At 39.0% G+C, this 17,481-nt stretch overlaps 1 protein-coding gene across 1 annotated transcript in view; it reads left to right on the forward strand.

Annotated features, from left to right (window-relative positions):
- fasn (fatty acid synthase) overlaps positions 1-17,481 on the forward strand; it is a 64,600-nt gene that overhangs the window by 41,327 nt on the left and 5,792 nt on the right. Inside the window, exons 21-39 of the mRNA XM_035145196.2 lie at positions 256-459; positions 1,261-1,577; positions 1,686-2,087; positions 2,354-2,518; positions 2,700-2,815; positions 3,035-3,189; positions 5,051-5,254; positions 5,337-5,487; positions 6,991-7,169; positions 7,383-7,502; positions 7,886-8,008; positions 8,356-8,579; positions 8,827-9,028; positions 11,456-11,607; positions 12,288-12,379; positions 12,485-12,879; positions 15,908-16,099; positions 16,937-17,149; positions 17,255-17,466. Coding sequence (XP_035001087.2) covers positions 256-459; positions 1,261-1,577; positions 1,686-2,087; positions 2,354-2,518; positions 2,700-2,815; positions 3,035-3,189; positions 5,051-5,254; positions 5,337-5,487; positions 6,991-7,169; positions 7,383-7,502; positions 7,886-8,008; positions 8,356-8,579; positions 8,827-9,028; positions 11,456-11,607; positions 12,288-12,379; positions 12,485-12,879; positions 15,908-16,099; positions 16,937-17,149; positions 17,255-17,466 — 3,818 coding nt within the window. The remainder of the gene's footprint in view (positions 1-255; positions 460-1,260; positions 1,578-1,685; positions 2,088-2,353; positions 2,519-2,699; positions 2,816-3,034; positions 3,190-5,050; positions 5,255-5,336; positions 5,488-6,990; positions 7,170-7,382; positions 7,503-7,885; positions 8,009-8,355; positions 8,580-8,826; positions 9,029-11,455; positions 11,608-12,287; positions 12,380-12,484; positions 12,880-15,907; positions 16,100-16,936; positions 17,150-17,254; positions 17,467-17,481) is intronic.

Below are 17,481 nucleotides of genomic sequence, written 5' to 3' on the forward strand. Positions count from 1 at the left end.
AGATAGGTGAAACTTCCAGAAGGACAACCATTTCATATTTCCTGGGTTTCTTCTACACAAAGAAACTTTTTCCTGAGTTTCTTCTACACAGGACTCTTAGGACTGAGGCAACTCAATACGCGTGCGTGCCTGCGTGTGTGCGTACGTGCGTGATAGGGTACTTGTCGACAGATTTTACAGATCTGATTAGAAACACATTTACGTGCTGTTCATGTAAATTCCAACGTCAAACTTTTCTCTCTTTAATTTCTCTAGCTGTGGATGTCCATGTCGACAGTTGCCTTGACAAAGTAGTTGCTGGTGGAGTCCAAATCTGCGGTCTGCATGCCACTGTTGCCCCACGTCGGCAGCATCAACAGAGTCCACCCACCCTGGAGGAATTTGTGTTTGTTCCCTATGTGGAGACAGAGTGCCTAACAGCCGATGGGAAACTTACAGACCAGCTGAGAATCTGCATAGGTAAACAGATTGAACCCTCTGTCATAGTTGGGATGTATAACTTTCCATCACTTCAGATAACATTTTAAATTTTAAACACCTTTCAGTGATTTGATTTAATATTTATTTTAAATTACAGCAATGCAGTCGTTTGATACATAAATACATAAGCTTATTGTGGCAATGGAAGATATTAGATGCCAAGGGGCTGAAGAGGTGTCTTTTATTTACCAACTCAGGTGTAGCATCCTCTTCTTTTCTTCTTGGACTGCAATATTCTACAGCAGTATTCATAGTTGGAAGGCTTCTACTTTAGGTGTTACTCAACAACAATTTTACCTATTTGTAATATACATGGATACCATATAGTTAATATAAGGTGTAAAAGTTTGTAAAGTTGGGGTGTTGATTATTGTTGATTATCCATTAACTCTGAGATCTTAGATATAAGAGTTTCCACCAGATTTATAAATAGTGTTTGATGACGTTTTTTATCTTATGAAGCCATAACCAGCCCAAGGCTGATGCTGATACCAGGGGTCTCAAACAACCACAATTATGATCATCTTCACATGGTGTCTGTAAGGTCCAAACATGCAAGGTCTGTTTAACACTGTTGTTTGTTATAGGGCAACAAAATTAGCCATTTGTTGTTTCAGTTTTACTAGTATTATTTACGCTGTGCTCTCAGAAGCATCAGCTTATGTTTTTTTTTTTTATTACTGACACTTTATGTCTCCCTTTTGCAATCTTTTAGAATGTTCTTTATATAGAACACCTCTGAGTTGTTTTGCTTTTTACACTTAATCCCACTCTCTCTAGGTTTAATTCACAGACTGCAGCGAAAGTTGGCCCCTCATGGTGTCAAGCTCTCCATCCCTGGGCTACAAGTGGAGTCAGACAGCCCATTTCCATGCCCTGAGCCCTCTCAGCCAGGCCTGCCGCGGCTGCTGGCCTTGCTCTGTGCCTTGGAGCTGAATGGGAATCTTCAGTCTGAACTGGAACAGCTGGTGGAGAAGGAGAGGGCATGTCTGCTGCAAGACAGCCTGCTACAGGGACTGCTAAACAACCATGCTCTCAGACACTGCCTGGACATCACTTTGGAAAACAGCATGCCCGGCAAGATCAAAGTCCTTGAGGTAAAACTGAAAACTCACAATAAGTCTGATGTAAAAAATAGGCAAATTTCATTCAGATGCAGAATGACTGCATTATGCTTAAACCCTCCTAATTTTGACCCCTACCAGGCTCTCACTAATGATGGCCAGCTCTTCTCTCATGTGGTACCCCTCCTAAATGTCCAGCCCATGCTGCGTGTGGACTACACTGCCACAGCATCCAACTTGGATCTTTTGACCCCCTACCAAGCCACCTTAGAGGAGCTGGCGGTCACTTCAGCTCAGTGGGATCCTCAGATGGGCCCGGCTCCTGGAAGCCTAATAGGCGGGGCAGACCTAGTGTTGTGTAATCACGCCTGGGGCCCTCTAAGGATGGACCCTAAACTGCTGGTGGCAAATCTGTCTTCTGGAGCCAAACAAGGAGGGTTTGTTCTCCTCCACACCCTGCTGAAAGGAGAGACACTGGCTGAAACAGTGGCCTTCCTTTCCAACACAGCCCAGAGCAGCAACCAGCAAGGACTACTCACACAGGTAAACAGGTTTCTAATCATTTAAAGAAACTATAAATACTCTTAATAATTTTTGTGTATTTTATATCGTATTGCACTGATAACTCTAAAAACGGTTCACAGTTTGATAGATGCATAATTTTGTCAATCTATGTGAGTCAACACCTCTGAAGCTGATAGTTCAAATATATATTTTTAAATTTTCAGTGACATTATCTTGGAGATGCTAGCATCACTTTATGGGAGTGGGGATGATGTTTACTGATAGTATCTCCTTCTTGTCACAAGGCTGAGTGGGAGAAGGTCTTCTCTGAGGTTTCCCTCAGTCTGGTGGCTGTCAGGAAGTCTTTTTATGGCTCAGCCCTCTTTCTTTGTCGCAACCGGTCTCCAGCCAAACAGCCTATTTACCTTTCTGTGGACACTACCGACTACAAATGGGTAGAAAAACTCAAGGTGGGTTCTATATCCTTCTGTGAGTCTTACTTTCAATTCAGAATGTCAGATCAAAGAGAGATCATAATGTTTATATTGAAAGTACTGTATATCAGTATACTGTTTTATTGTGACTTCAATCATCATTTACAAATGTCACGTTAGTCATGACTGTGAGTAACTATGTGGATCTGTCTGGCAGGCAATGATGGTGGAGACAACAGACTGTCCAGTGTGGTTGACTGCCTCTCAGGCCAACTGTGGCATTGTTGGAATGGTCAACTGTTTACGGCAGGAGCCAGGTGGCAGCCGCATACGGTAGGACATATCTTCTATCATACAATATCCTACACTAGTGTTGACACAGGTATAGAATTTGGCCATATGTAATAGTTTTCTATATATTGGTAATATATTTTCTATATTTATCATAAAGACTCTAGTGATTAGGTAGCACTGCACTCACTTTCTAGGATTTGCTTTTTTAATTCTGTGTTCTGTTTTCCTTTTCTCGGTTTCCTCCTTATTTGTTACCAGCTGTGCGTTTGTGTCCAATCTAAATGAGTCTTCAGTTGCACCAAGCCTCCAACTGGCTCCTAAGTCCATGACGTCAGTGCTGGAAAGAGATCTGGTTGTAAATGTGTTCAGAGATGGACACTGGGGCGTCTTCAGGCACCAGCTCATCACTTCTGGTAACAGTATATAAAAATATCACTTATTATTTGGTTTAACTGATGTGGTTCTGATGCAGACCATTTACCATACATCTCTATTGTAAAACAGCTCAACAGTGCTTATAAGAAATGTTGTACATTTACTTCGAGAAAAAAAATTACAGTTTGCTGACATGTGTAATTTCAGGAAGGATATTTTTTTATAGTGGCAGACATGAAAAGTTCAAAACAATTCAGTGTTCGAGGGGAAGCAGCATATTTTACCCTATAAGCTACTGGACAACTTATATCTTTTTAAGAATTTTCTTAAATTTGTTCTTATGTTTCAAAAGAAAACTTGTGTTATTAAACTACAAAATTGTTTGCACTTGTGTTCTTATATTGATGAATGTCATGTCTCTGTAAGTTCCTAATTAGCATAGAGTTATATGAGCTGAACCAGCGCATCATTGGCAATATTGCGTGTTTTAAATAATATCCGTTTCAGGTCGGTCATGTTGGCTTTTTTATACTGTTCTGACGTAAGAACAAATCCCAGATAAGAAAATATTGGAGAATGTCATAATCTTTGTTAAAACTATACAAGTGGGTTTTAATAAGAAATTTCTTCTTAAGAACAGTTGGTGAATAAGGCACAATTTTTGGACCTCCCTGCATTTTTTTCCTGACGTGGATGGATGGATATCTACAATATATGTTGTCTACAATATCAATATGTGGCTCAGGTCAGAGAGTGGAACCACTGGAGTATTAATGAAAAATAAACAATCAATTGATTAATGGAGAAAACAGAAATAATAAATAATCATTAGTTGCAGTTATCTTCTACGATAAGCCAATGGCTGGTATCAAGGAACATCTGTGCCAAGTATCGGCTGGAACAAAAAACGCTGAAGAAAACATAACCTACTTGGAGGTTGGAGGTAACGAGAAGGATGCTCTGAGAGCATAATCCATCGCCAAGGCTAATGCCCTATTTCTCCATGTCAAAGCAGTGTTTCTCATTAATTATATAGACTTTGCAGGCCAACTATATTCTAATTTGTCCCTCCACTGTTTCATAATGAACCAAAACATTTTAGGATTTTGAAAATTTTCATAAGAGATTTCTCGCTTGTTTTTTTGCTCCGTTGCTGCATTATACTGCTGTGAGCAGTGCTATTGCATGCTTAAGCGATGGTCCGTAAAGTGTGTACTGTCCACATAGACAGTCAGACGTCATAGTTGTCAGTTGCAGTCATGCACGTACCGTTTAGAGCAAAGTCTAAAGCCTCCTTCACGTTCCAGCAGGTCCTTCCGTTGTCCCGACAGCTTTGAATATACTGCTTATACAAATCTCCTGGTTGGGGCAAAGAGGTTGCATAATTCCTGAAAACAGAACATACCTTTATAAATCTGCAACATGCTGATACCCTTGGAAGTTCAATTTAATAATGTTTTAATATTATGATATAATAAAATAATATTTATAGGTCAGTTTTCACATTGAACTGGAGGGATTGTTAATTATGTCCAGTTAATAAGAATTAAAGAAAATAACAGAAATATTAGAAAAAAATTGTGCATCTCAACAAAAAGTGCTTGATTGAAAACAAATTCAAATGGTGTAAACTAGAATGGCGCTCTGAGAACACGTACAGGTACCTCGAAAATGCTCTATCTCGCCATCTTTCCCATTAATTATTTAGACTGTGGCGGGTTCACAATTTTTTGATTTGTCCTGCCACAGTTTCAGAATTAACAAAAAATATGTCCAGCTCAGCTTGATGCTAATAACTTGTTTTCCTTTGTGACATCCTCTCTGTTGAGAAGAGTGTTTGATATATTTTAATGGGTTACAGTTTCATTAAAGCATTTGTTTGTGTTTTGTGATTGCCAGATCAAAATGAGGAGTTGACAGAGCAGGCCTACATCAACGTGTTGACTCGAGGTGACCTATCTACTCTGCGATGGATTGCCTCCCCACTCTGTCATTTTGTGGCCAACAGCTCTGAAATGCAACAATGTTGCGTATACTATAGCTCGCTCAACTTCAGAGATATAATGCTTGCAACTGGCAAACTTCCACCAGATGCTATTCCAGGTGCGCATTGTCAACATCTGTCAATTTGCACATCAAGCTCTCACAATTTATTAAATTCTACTTTTCATTGTGCTTTCTGTAGGGGGTGTAGCTCTGCAGCAGTGCATGTTGGGTATGGAGTTTTCTGGTCGTGACCCCAGTGGTCGGCGTGTGATGGGCCTGTTACCTGCTAAAGGCCTGGCAACAAGTGTGAACGCTGACAGACGGTTCCTCTGGGATATTCCCTCCTGTTGGTCAGTTTTCTAATTTGTAAATATGCTGTGTTTGTGTGTATTGTGTGTGTGTTTTTTTAATCATCCCACATCATGTCCTTAGGCAAGATACTGAACCCCGGATTGCCCCTCATAGAAAAAGTGCTTCCCATAGATGCACTGTATGAATGGGAGAATGACAAAAAAACGTACTGTAAAGCTCTTTGAGTAATCACCAACACTAGAAAAGTGCTATATAAATACAGACCATTTATTATTTCACTGGAAAACAACATATTTATCCAACCTGGCATGCCATCACTTATCTCACAGCTAGAAAATCACAGTCCCTCTCACATTGTTTGAGAGGGACTAAGTGGAGGAACAAGTAATAATCACCCATAAACACAGATTTAAGGGGGCAAACAGCTTCTCGATTCCTTTTAAATATGGGTATTTAAATAATTTCTCTCCACCACTCGTTAAAAGTAATGGTAAATGGTCTCTATCTATATATAGCTCTGATGACCACTCAAAGCGCTTTTGCAGTACAGTTTTACATTTACCCATTCACACACACATTCATACAGTGCATCTATAGGCAGCACTTGCACTCCCCCATGTCAACTACTTCCTCTCAGTGCTGCCTGTCACACCAGGAGGTTCAAATCTATTGCCATGGACAGGCCCACTGACAAACTCTCAAAAGTTTAATTGTATGGCATCACCAACTCCTTTAGGCTTTCCTGATCAAATTCCACATGCAATGGGTAAACGAGCTAGCCAGAGGAAACCAAAATGTAAAACATGACATTTGCTGTTACAGCTACGGGGTGTTATGAATATTATTCAATATTACCATAAGGGTCTGTTCAGGGTGGGACCTTTGTCATACATGAGAAGGCAGATTGGGCAATATACAGAGAAGTTATATGCACTTCCTGTATTCTGTTCTGTTTGCCATGCCCCCTGACAAAAACTCACCGAAAATCGCCACGGGCATGCTGTTTAAGGAAAACTTATGATTAGCACAATTTTTCATTGTCAAGGTTGTTTGTTTGCAATAACAAAATTTGAACTTGATGCAATTAATTATGTAGAAAGAGTTTGTACAAGGTCATTGAAATGACAGAACTTTAGCAGAAATGTAAATTAAATTGCGCAAAGGTTTGCTGCGGCTCTGTTGGGTTTCAGCATATGAAGTGCAGACCAGACCATGAAAATATAATGTCAATCAAACATGTATATTTTTTATATATGCAGCACAGTATTGTATTTGTTGTTACCGATGCAAGATTCAAGATTCAAGACTTTATTGTCATGTGCACACCAATTACATTTAGCAGTCGCTGGCAATGAAATGCTTGGGTAACAGGCTCTCTTCTAGCAATGCTCAAAATATATCACAAGCAAAAAAAAATAAAATATATATATATATATATATATATAGAATAGAATATCAAAAAAAATAAAATGATAGTTGACAGCCCTAATATATATATATATAACGTGTGTGTGTGTGTGTGTGTGTGTGTGTGTGTGTAGGACCCTTGAGCAGGCAGCCTCAGTGCCAGTGGTCTACGCCACAGCCTACTACTCTCTGGTGGTGCGTGGCAGGCTCCGCCATGGGGAGACTGTTCTCATCCACTCAGGCTCAGGGGGCGTCGGCCAGGCTGCCATTGCTATAGCACTCAGCATGAATTGCAAAGTCTTCACCACAGTCGGTTAGTATTTAACTACTCACAGACGCACTAGTAGTGACATTACTCACTGTTATTTATTTTATATGAAAGCTTATATCTGCCACTTAAAGAGAGGCCACCAAAGTTTTTGTTATTCAATGCTTTCTTTATCGTAAGTATGACTTGTTATAGTTATCATACAATCTCACTCTTTCAGTAATTATAAAATCTCCTTTTCGTATGTGTTATCACAAGGCTCAACAAAGAAGAAGGCCTACTTGCAGGAGAGGTTCTCTCAACTCTCGGAAGAGTCCTTCGCTAACTCCAGAGACATCTCTTTTGAACAGCACATCTTGCTCCACACACAGGGCAAAGGTCAACATCTCATATTGCAGTAACATGTTGTGTTATGGTTTTTTGTTTTTTTTTAAGTATTTCTGAAATAAGGACTTAGAAATATTGATTTGAAATAAACATAACACCACACTACACCAAGTCTTTATTTCAAAAATATTATGGAGGTTCCCAAAATTAACACAATTTGGAATTAAGTTAAATTACATTGTTAAATAGAGCTGCAACAAAATGATGATTGGATGATTACATTTCAAATTTTTTAAGTGGAATTTCCTCAGTGTACAGATTACCATACGAGATACAACATACATAAATGATAGCTTTGCATTGTTTAGTTTTTTTATGTTTTTTTGAACAAGAAACGATTCAATTGCATTTTCACATTTCTGTGTGTGCTTCAGGTGTTAATGTAGTTCTGAATTCTCTGGCTGAGGAGAAACTGCTGGCTAGCGTTCGCTGCCTAGCTCGCCATGGACGATTCCTGGAGATCGGCAAATTTGACCTTGCGAACAACTCTCCACTGGGTCAGTAGCAAGCCTCAAGATTACATAAATGTTTTTAAATGTTTCTTGAAATATCAGAAGACATTAGAGTTGTTTAATAGTATATAGTATATGTATATAGTATATTTCCCTATACTGCAGCTATTTAAATTTCTTGTACTTCCATCACAGATAGTTGTGTGGCTAGGTCATTTGAAGGTTTGTAAGGTTTACACCCTGTCATGCTGTTACTCCTGCATTGCTTTGTAAACACATTTGAAGTGATGTGACTAAGTAAATGCAAGTGGTCATGACTTGAATGTCTGACTTTTCGGAGACAGTCTGAGTTAGCACTGAGTAGTATAATCATGTTGTTGTGATCTCTTCAGGTATGGGTCTTTTCCTAAAGAATGTAGCGTTCCATGGCATCCTGCTGGATGCTCTCTTTGAAGAGGGTAACCAGGAGTGGGAGGAAGTATCCCAGCTACTGAAGGACGGCATTGTGGGAGGTGTAGTTCAGCCTCTAAAGACCACAGTGTTTGAGAGGGACCAAGTGGAGGAAGCATTCAGATATATGGCTCAGGGCAAGCACATTGGCAAGGTCCTGCTGCAGGTTAGTTTCACCTCTGACCTTCAAACTTTGATTTTAGTGTGAGGATAATGGAACATGGTCTATTATGGTCATGGTCTATTAGAGAGAGAATATTGAACAATCCTAATGCTAAAGATCCAAAGACGTTTCAGGTAATGCCTTCTACCTCAGTTTGTGTTAAACTCACATGATTGTTTTGCTTCTATTACTTGATAGTACAACACATCAGTATACTGTATATCCTCTTAGTTGTTTTCTCTTCACACAGGTGCGTTATGAGGAAAGGGGTGCAGAAGTCCAAACTGCTTCCCCCTTGTCTCTTCTGGCGATCAGACGCACTTATTGTGTCCCCTCCCACTCCTACATCATCACTGGTGGACTGGGTGGCTTCGGTCTGGAGCTTGCACAGTGGTTGATGGAGAGAGGAGCCCGAAAACTGGTGCTGACTTCCAGATCAGGCATCAGGAATGGTAATGCACAACAATTATAATAATTATAATATTAAAAATAATAACTGTATTTGTATAGGACTCATATGAACAAGGTTAAAAAGTGCTTCACAAACTCGATGGCAAAAAAATGAATAAATCATTTTTTTTTAAAAGGCGAGTGGAGAAAAATGGGGTTGGGGGGTACCAGGAACAGTTATGTAACCATCATATTTAAGCTCTGTCAGACTGGTTGGTATAATAAAAGTAAAAAAGCAGAACGTCAGGGTATGCTGAGGCTAAAGGTAAAAATCTGACTGGCTACTGGCTTGTATGGCAGTACTATGAAAGCCATGTGGCCCGCTCAGTAGATCTGACATCATTACCTCAATGCCTTTTTAAACTAAAGCAGCAGAGTCAAAAACGGTCTCAGTATCAACATGATATAAAGCTGTAGAAAGATATGAAGCTAGGGAGCTGTGGAGGAATGCTGTCCTTCTTATTTGATCGAAATATACATGTTTGTTGTCGTCTTTTTTACATGTTTTTTTCACATATTAAAGGGATAGTACAATGAAAAATTCAAATTCACTCATTATCTACTTACAACTATGCCGATGGAGGGGTGGGTGAAGTGTTTAAGTCCACAAAATACTTCTGACATCTTCCTACGATGTTTAATAAATGTCTATGGTCTTGAATAAAAACCTTGGATGCGCTGATGCACTGATATAAGATTTTGAGAAGTAGCATGTTCTTGCATCTTTCACCATTGTGTTTTATAGCCATTCCACCCTCTGCTCTTATCGCTAAAGGCTCTGGACAATATGCACAAGTCAAATGTTTGACGTTTATCAATATCATACAAATGCATATTTAGCAATATTAAAGAGGTTTTAGAAAATTAAAGGAGACCTGGTGCAGTCAATTAGTTGTTTTTAGATCAGTCCATACAACTGATGCTTCCTGTTAATTACTATAACTAATCTCTACTCTTTATGCCTTAAAAATCCAATAATCAAATTTCACATTGAGGCTTATCAATATTTTTTGGAAATCAAATTGGTTAAATATACCACTTAAACACTTAATTTGACAGTGTACACACATTTCTTTATTCTTATGACGAAGTATGATTTATTTGTATTGACTTCAATCAAGTTCTGGTAAACAATTAACTGAGATGTTGGTAGAGGGACAACCCACACTGCTTATTAGTTTGCCTATACCTTTTCAACAGGACTGATTCTAGGATCAGAATGTTAGGGGTGCTCAGCCCCTAATGAGAATGTGATTTTAATGAATAATAACAGATTTCAACACACCTGTTAGTGAAGTTACGAACTACATTGCAATTAATAGGGGCCAAATAGAGGCTGTCTTTGCATTTTAACTATGTGGTCTTGACTATGCATCCACTTTCTTACCTGGTTCTTCCTGCTCCTGCTCTTTATCTCTTTCCTTTCCCTGTCCATCCTCCTCTCCTCCCTTTTAGCACTGACACACACACACAAACACACACGCACTGTGATCAACTAAAAAATGTTTTATATAATCATGTGGACAGTAACGGACTATACTGAAGTACAAATTTGAGGTAGTTGTACTTTACTTAAATATTTGTATTTTATCGTTCAATTACATTAAATCTTAGAGACAAGTGTTAGATTAAACTATATAAATATAAAGTAGTTCAGACGCGCTCAACTTTTAAAATCAACAACAGCAAAAGGCAAGATACACATTACAGTAGGTAAAGTAACTGCATATAATCTAATAATAAATAAAGCAAAGTATTTGTGACGTACAGTAAATAAAACAGTAGGTTAGAGAGAATCGACCTTTGAGAACAGTATATACACTGATAACTTTGTTGTGAAATTGTGGGGTCCACTGCAATGAATCTGCAGTGAATGCGAGAATTTATAATATATATATAACTTGTGTCTACAACATTGCCTGAGAGCATGCTGGGAGGTGCCGCCCATCTCCCTCACACTCTCCAGGAACAAAAGTCCAGTTTATAAGTTGTATTGAAATTCATCCTGTTCTTTTTTATATGTTTGATCCTGGATTTAAATCTGGTCAATGGGGCTTCCTCTTTCGCTATTTAAAAGGCAGTGTTGAATTTGATGACCATTCCATTCTCATTTCGTCTCATCTCAGAGACGAGTGAGCCAGAGAAGGAAAAAAAGCTTCTACTTTCAACCTAATTGGCATAAGCAGTACCCATGCCAGAGAACCACCAGAGCACCTCATGTACTCACACAAATGCAACCTCATGAAATTCTAACTTTTTTTGAACACTCTCAAAACATAGTGGCATATGTTGCAGTATATAGCCCTGTAGTTGCATTGTACATAAAGCAAACCTGAAGCTTTGCTCTGGAATCATCAATGATACAGATTGGTGTACCACGTGCTGCTTGAACAGTTTTTACTAACAGTTTACTATATAACTGTTTATAGGATACCAGGCAAAGCGAGTGCATGAATGGCAGAGTCAAGATGTGGAGGTGCTGGTGTCAACAAGTGATGTCACCACGCTGGAGGGAACAGAGAAACTCATCGCTGAGGCCGGTGCACTGGGTCCAGTGGGCGGTATCTTTCACCTAGCAATGGTAACACACCAAACACTCACCATCAGTCCCATTAAAACAATTGCCCTTGAATCCAACCAGGGTCCCTCTACAGTTGGGAGGCATAATTCATGTTTACCTTTGCCAAGGAGGCTATGTTTTTGTTTGTGTTTGTTTGTTTGTTTGTTTGCAGCATTATGCAATAACTACTTAACCAGTTTACATTAAATTTTATGAGGAGCGAGGCATGATCCAAGGAAGGACCTATTTATTATTTATGTGGATCTGGATTAGGGTGCAAATCCATGATTTGTTTCCCTTCTTTAACATTTTTGAGATAGGGTTTTTCAACATTTTTGGTGACTTCTCAGAAAAGAATTTGTGGATCTTGATAAAAAAAAGTTATATTTGTTTTGACTTTGCAGATAAATCTTAATATACCAAAAATAATGAAAGGTATTGAAGGAGTGATGCATACCCTACACCCATGTTGCATATAGACTACTATATAGAGTTTCATAATGATACAAATTTTTTACACAACATGAATGTCTTTCACTTAATGTTTTGTGCCGTTTCCCTAATGTACTGTAGTGCTCTGAACCTTACTTTACTCACAGTTGACACTCATCTCAAATTATGGTATTAATGCTCAAAAACTACTTTTCAGTGATTTCACTTCCACCTAAACTCCATTAACATGATTGATATGTCATTATCAGGTATTGAAAGATGGCATGCTGGAGAATCTGACTCCTCAGATGTTCCTTGAGGTCAACAAACCAAAATATGATGGCACCATGAACTTGGACAAGTAAGGCACAGTCTTCATTATCCTTCTATTCAAATTAGGGATCTTATAGGCACTTCTATTTACTTCTCTCTTGATCTTGATGCATTCACTTAATTTCCTCTCCAGGGTGACAAGAAAGTTGTGTCCAGACCTCAAGTACTTTGTGGCCTTCTCCTCAGTCAGCTGCGGGCGTGGCAATGCTGGGCAAAGTAACTACGGTTATGCCAACTCAGCCATGGAACGCGTGTGTGAAAAGCGTCGTAACGATGGCCTACCTGCACTGGCAGTCCAGTGGGGTGCTATTGGTGACGTGGGCGTGGTGCTGGAGATGATGGGTGGCAATGATACAGTTATTGGTGGCACCCTACCACAGCGCATCACATCCTGCATGGAGGTGCTTGACCACTTCCTGTGCCAGCAGCAGCCAGTGGTGTCTAGTTTTGTTCTTGCAGAGAGGATAGCGGTAAAGACTGAGGCAGGAAGCCAGAGGGACTTGGTGGATGCTGTAGCTCACATTCTGGGTAAGAGCCAAGCTATACAAAATCATTCCCACCAAAACACACTTTGAAACACATGTTTTTCAAACAAGGTGTAATCAAGCTTGTCATCTGTTATAAATGCTGACAATATATTGGCTCATGTTGTGCCTTTGCAATGTGATTGGATGATTGGATTTAAAGTCTGTTATCAAGTGTTATCAAACAACATGAATGTACAGTACCTTTTAGGAAAAGCAGGGCTGTAGTTCACTGCCAAAGATCACTTAAGTGAAGCAAGTTTAAAATATCTGAAAGTTCATTTCTACAGTGTAGCGTAGGTTTTCTCTATTTCACGGTAAGAGAGCTAACCCGGATAGCTTGTTAACCTTGCTACAAAAGTCATCAAAGGAAAAGTAATCACAAAAAATCAATTCAGTTAACCAATATATATTCAATTAATTATTCAAATTAAAACAACAATCAAATCAAAGAACATCTAGAACTCTTTTTCACCAAAATATCAAGTAATCAATAGAAAACTAATTCATTTCCAAATAAGAAAATGATCTCTCCATTTAATAAACAAATGAAATAAGTGTTCATTAGAGTTCACTGAGTATAGTCCGAGTTCAGAAGATTGTGTGGGGAGGGTGTTCAGGAAAAACAGTTTGTATATTATATTCCTTTCAGTTCATAATTTGGTCAGTAGAGAGGTATGTGAGTGTGTATGGGTGTGGGTGGTTGTTGGAGAGGGGAGTTAGGGTCCAATGAAAGTGAAAAGTGAGGGAAATGTGTGTGTTTAAGGGGGTCCTTTGATCTCCAGGGAGAGGGCAGATGAGGGGTGAATTTACTAGAGGCAAAGGGAATCGGGGAAGCTAGGAAAGTTTCAGTATGGAGAGACAGATTTTCAAATCTTCTCCGTCAGGCTCCAGGGATCAGCTCCTTTGCCTCTTGGTCCAGGACGATTGTGAAATAAACCCAGCCGGTTCTTGGATCAACTGTCCAGAAACTAGTTTATCTTTTTGTGATCTCCTTCCTTCAGTTACTCTCACTGCTCAGTTCTCTTCCATGCTGCCTTTGTTTGTGAAAAATAGATGAAAAAAATTCCTCCACTTACCAGTATTTCACAAATCTGCAATTTTTGGAAATAAGATATACCATTAATGTCAGCAGCAGATCTCTAATTTAACTATGAGATAGCAGAGAGAGAGGGTCAGAGTCAGCTAACCGTCCTGGGTTATAAGTAAGTAACATAGATTATAGCAGGCTATATGAGTCACCTTGAGTGATGCCAGTCCTGTAAACTGTGATGTCAAAAAGTACAGTATATTTAGACCTATTTTAAGAATAGCCGTCATCGCAGTCATGTGTTAAAGGAGAATTCTGGTCTTTTTCATCCTGTGCCCTATGTTTATAAATTTGGGTGTGTAAATGAATGGTACTTAAAAAAAACATTTGGAATCAATTCAAATGTCCCTGTCCGCAGCTACGACATGGCAGCAGTAACTACAATATGATCTAATGGGGCAACAGTAACAGTCCGAGAAATGTCCACTCAAAGTACTTTATTTCATCAATAAAAGCCTCTAATTGTTATTCTTGGTCATTGCTATGGGTCTGGCAACAATACACATGTCTCGCTCAACGAGGAAGTCTCACTCGCAACCGACAGCCGTCTCAGTCTCTCTCTCTCTGGTGTTATTGTAGGAAGATGGGGGTGCAAACATGAGTCAGAGAGAGTAATTAAGTCCCATTCATTTACCCACATTTTAAACATAGTGCCCAGGTTTTAAAATACTGTAATTCCTCTTAAATGCCCTCGAAAATAAATAAAAAAATACAAGTAGCTTTTAGGTCTTTCAATCACCTGCTCTCCCTCTCTAGTCAGCATTTACATTTTATTTTACTTCATTTATTTTATGTGAGTTATGGAGGAAAGATATAATAAAAACACGGAACCCACCAATTACACTGCAATAAGGGATAGCTAGCAGAAGAGAACTGATTAGTTTACTATGTATAATCTGATATTGGTTCACATCACTACTCAAGTATATGTTTTAAATACATTTACAAATAAGATATGTTTCAAACAATCAAATCTTTATGATGTAATTATAAAACAACAACAAACAATCAAAATTAAAATTCAATATGTTGGAGATTTGTTAGAATTTGGTTCGATATCCTTCATCTCATTCTTTTTATGGGTAGGACATATAAGAGGAGAGGAAACAGGATGGGACAGCAGAGATGAGGAGTGTGATAGACAGATGAGACACCAAAGGATAGCTACTGGAGAGAGGTAGAGGAGAGCATAAGACAAACAGAACAGACACAGAGTTAACACAGTATGTCCAAGTTCAAAAGTACTAAAAACCAACCAATAGTAAGAGGTCGGTAGTAACGCATTACATTTACTCCGTTACATGTACTCAAGTAGTTTTTTCAATAAATTGTACTTCTGAGAGTAGTTGTTTTGCAGAATACTTTTTACTCCTACTCAGTTACATTGGGCCACACACTTCTCGCGACTTTGCCATGTCTATGATTTTTTAATTCCGCAGCTTCCTAGGTTAAAAGTTTGTTTTGGAAACTGAATGCATGTGCACACACAATGCAGGCTGCATCCAAGCCTTCCTATGAGGAATCAGTGACGTTTTTTTCTTGATGTTTGAAAGCAAACAGTGCTTAACAGCATGTATTTTGGCATTTTATGAGTACTTTTACTGTTACTTAAGTTCTTATTTTTATGAGTACTTTTACTTCTACTTGAGTACTGTTTCTATTTACTCTACCCACCACTGCAAATAGTGAAGCAAAGTAGATGTTTTATCTGTAGATTTTTAGAGGGGAGAAAGAGAAATGTATCTGGTTTATTAGTTTATTTATTTCATTTTGTTTTTATCCAGCCCTAAAATGGCATAAACACTGCCCTAAATTTATTTTACATTACTCTTTGTCTTACTTAGGATGGACATGTTGTTCTTATCTATTACTTTTTTTATTTCTTTAGGTAAGTGTGATCATGTCCATCTCCCCAATCTTTCAATGCCCTCTTTATCCGCAGGTGTGCGCGATGTGAACAGCCTGAACACTGATGCGTCATTGGCTGACCTGGGACTGGACTCCTTGATGGGTGTGGAGGTCCGTCAGACCCTGGAGCGTGACTACGACATTGTCATGACCATGAGAGAGATCCGCCAACTCACTATCAACAAGCTGCGAGAACTGGCCATTCGCAAGCCAGGAGGATCAAATGGTATTATTAAGTGCTGTTCTCATCACGCATTTTAACAGAGATAAATGGTATATCTTCTGCTTCCATTTTAATATTAATATATATCATTCAAGGCCTACCGACAATGTTTCAAAAGAAATCAAATAAAACTGATAACTCAGTATTGTAAATGTTATCACAAACAGGTGAGTTATTAGCAATAGGCATATATTCATATACTGATATCATAATATAATTTCAAGGTTCAGTGTGTAAGATTTATATGAAAGGGAATCTATTGGCAGAAATTTTATATAAAATAATCCTAGTGATGTTTTCACAAGTGTATAATCATCTAAATTGTACAAATTGTTGTTTTCTTCAGCCTAGAATGGGCCCTTTATATTTAAATACTTTATATTTACATCTGGAGTGGGTCCTCTCTACGGAGGCCACCATGTCTTTTACAGTAGCCCAGACTGGACAAACTAAACACCTTTTGAGTTTTTATGACATCTGAAGGCTACCACAGGTTCTCCTTCATGTTCAGAAGGGGAGGGTGAGGTGAGGAGTATTCACCTGCAACATGCAACTTCACCACTAGATATCACTACATTCTACACACTGAACCTTTAACACTACTGGCCAATATCCACAATGGCCAGAAGTATATTGGAGAGTGTCTATTTTGAAATGCTCTGCTTATGGTGTATTTTGAACTGCATTCACTCATGTCTGACACATACAGAAGAAGAATGAACGTGTTCTTGTGCTTTTCCCACCATTTTTCTGAAATAGCATGTTGCTTTTAAAATCCTGTGTTTGCACTCTCACCATAAGAATACAAGCTGTTTGTCTTTGCTTCCTCCAACTATCCAGAATCTCATCGTGCTAAGAGAGATGGCGAGATGGAGTCTGATTTCACCCAGCTATTAGTAAACCCCAATAGTCCCACAGTGACACCACTCAATACCATTCAGAGCCAAAAGAGACCACTGTTCCTGGTCCATCCGATTGAGGGCACCATTGCCACCTTTAAGACACTTGCCTCCAAGCTCAGCATGCCTTGCTATGGCTTACAGTGCACAAAAGGTACAGTATACAGAGATATCAAAATATGTATGTGGGGAGTGTTTACATTGAACTGATTCTACAGTGTACAACCAAGCTGATCTCAGTTTATCCCCTCTCTCCCAGCCGCTCCTCTGGACACCATCCAATCCCTGGCAGCCTACTATGTGACCTGTATCAGACAGGTTCAGCCAGAAGGGCCTTATCGAATTGCTGGCTACTCCTTTGGTGCCTGTGTGGCATTTGAAATGTGTTCTCAGCTGCAGACCCAGAATCAGTCTGTAGAGTACCTCTTTCTGCTTGATGGATCACACTCCTATGTGGCAGCGTACACACAGGTTAGAGAAATAAGC

This window comes from Hippoglossus stenolepis, chromosome 21 (assembly GCF_022539355.2).
Source record: "Hippoglossus stenolepis isolate QCI-W04-F060 chromosome 21, HSTE1.2, whole genome shotgun sequence".
Taxonomy (NCBI): domain Eukaryota; kingdom Metazoa; phylum Chordata; class Actinopteri; order Pleuronectiformes; family Pleuronectidae; genus Hippoglossus; species Hippoglossus stenolepis.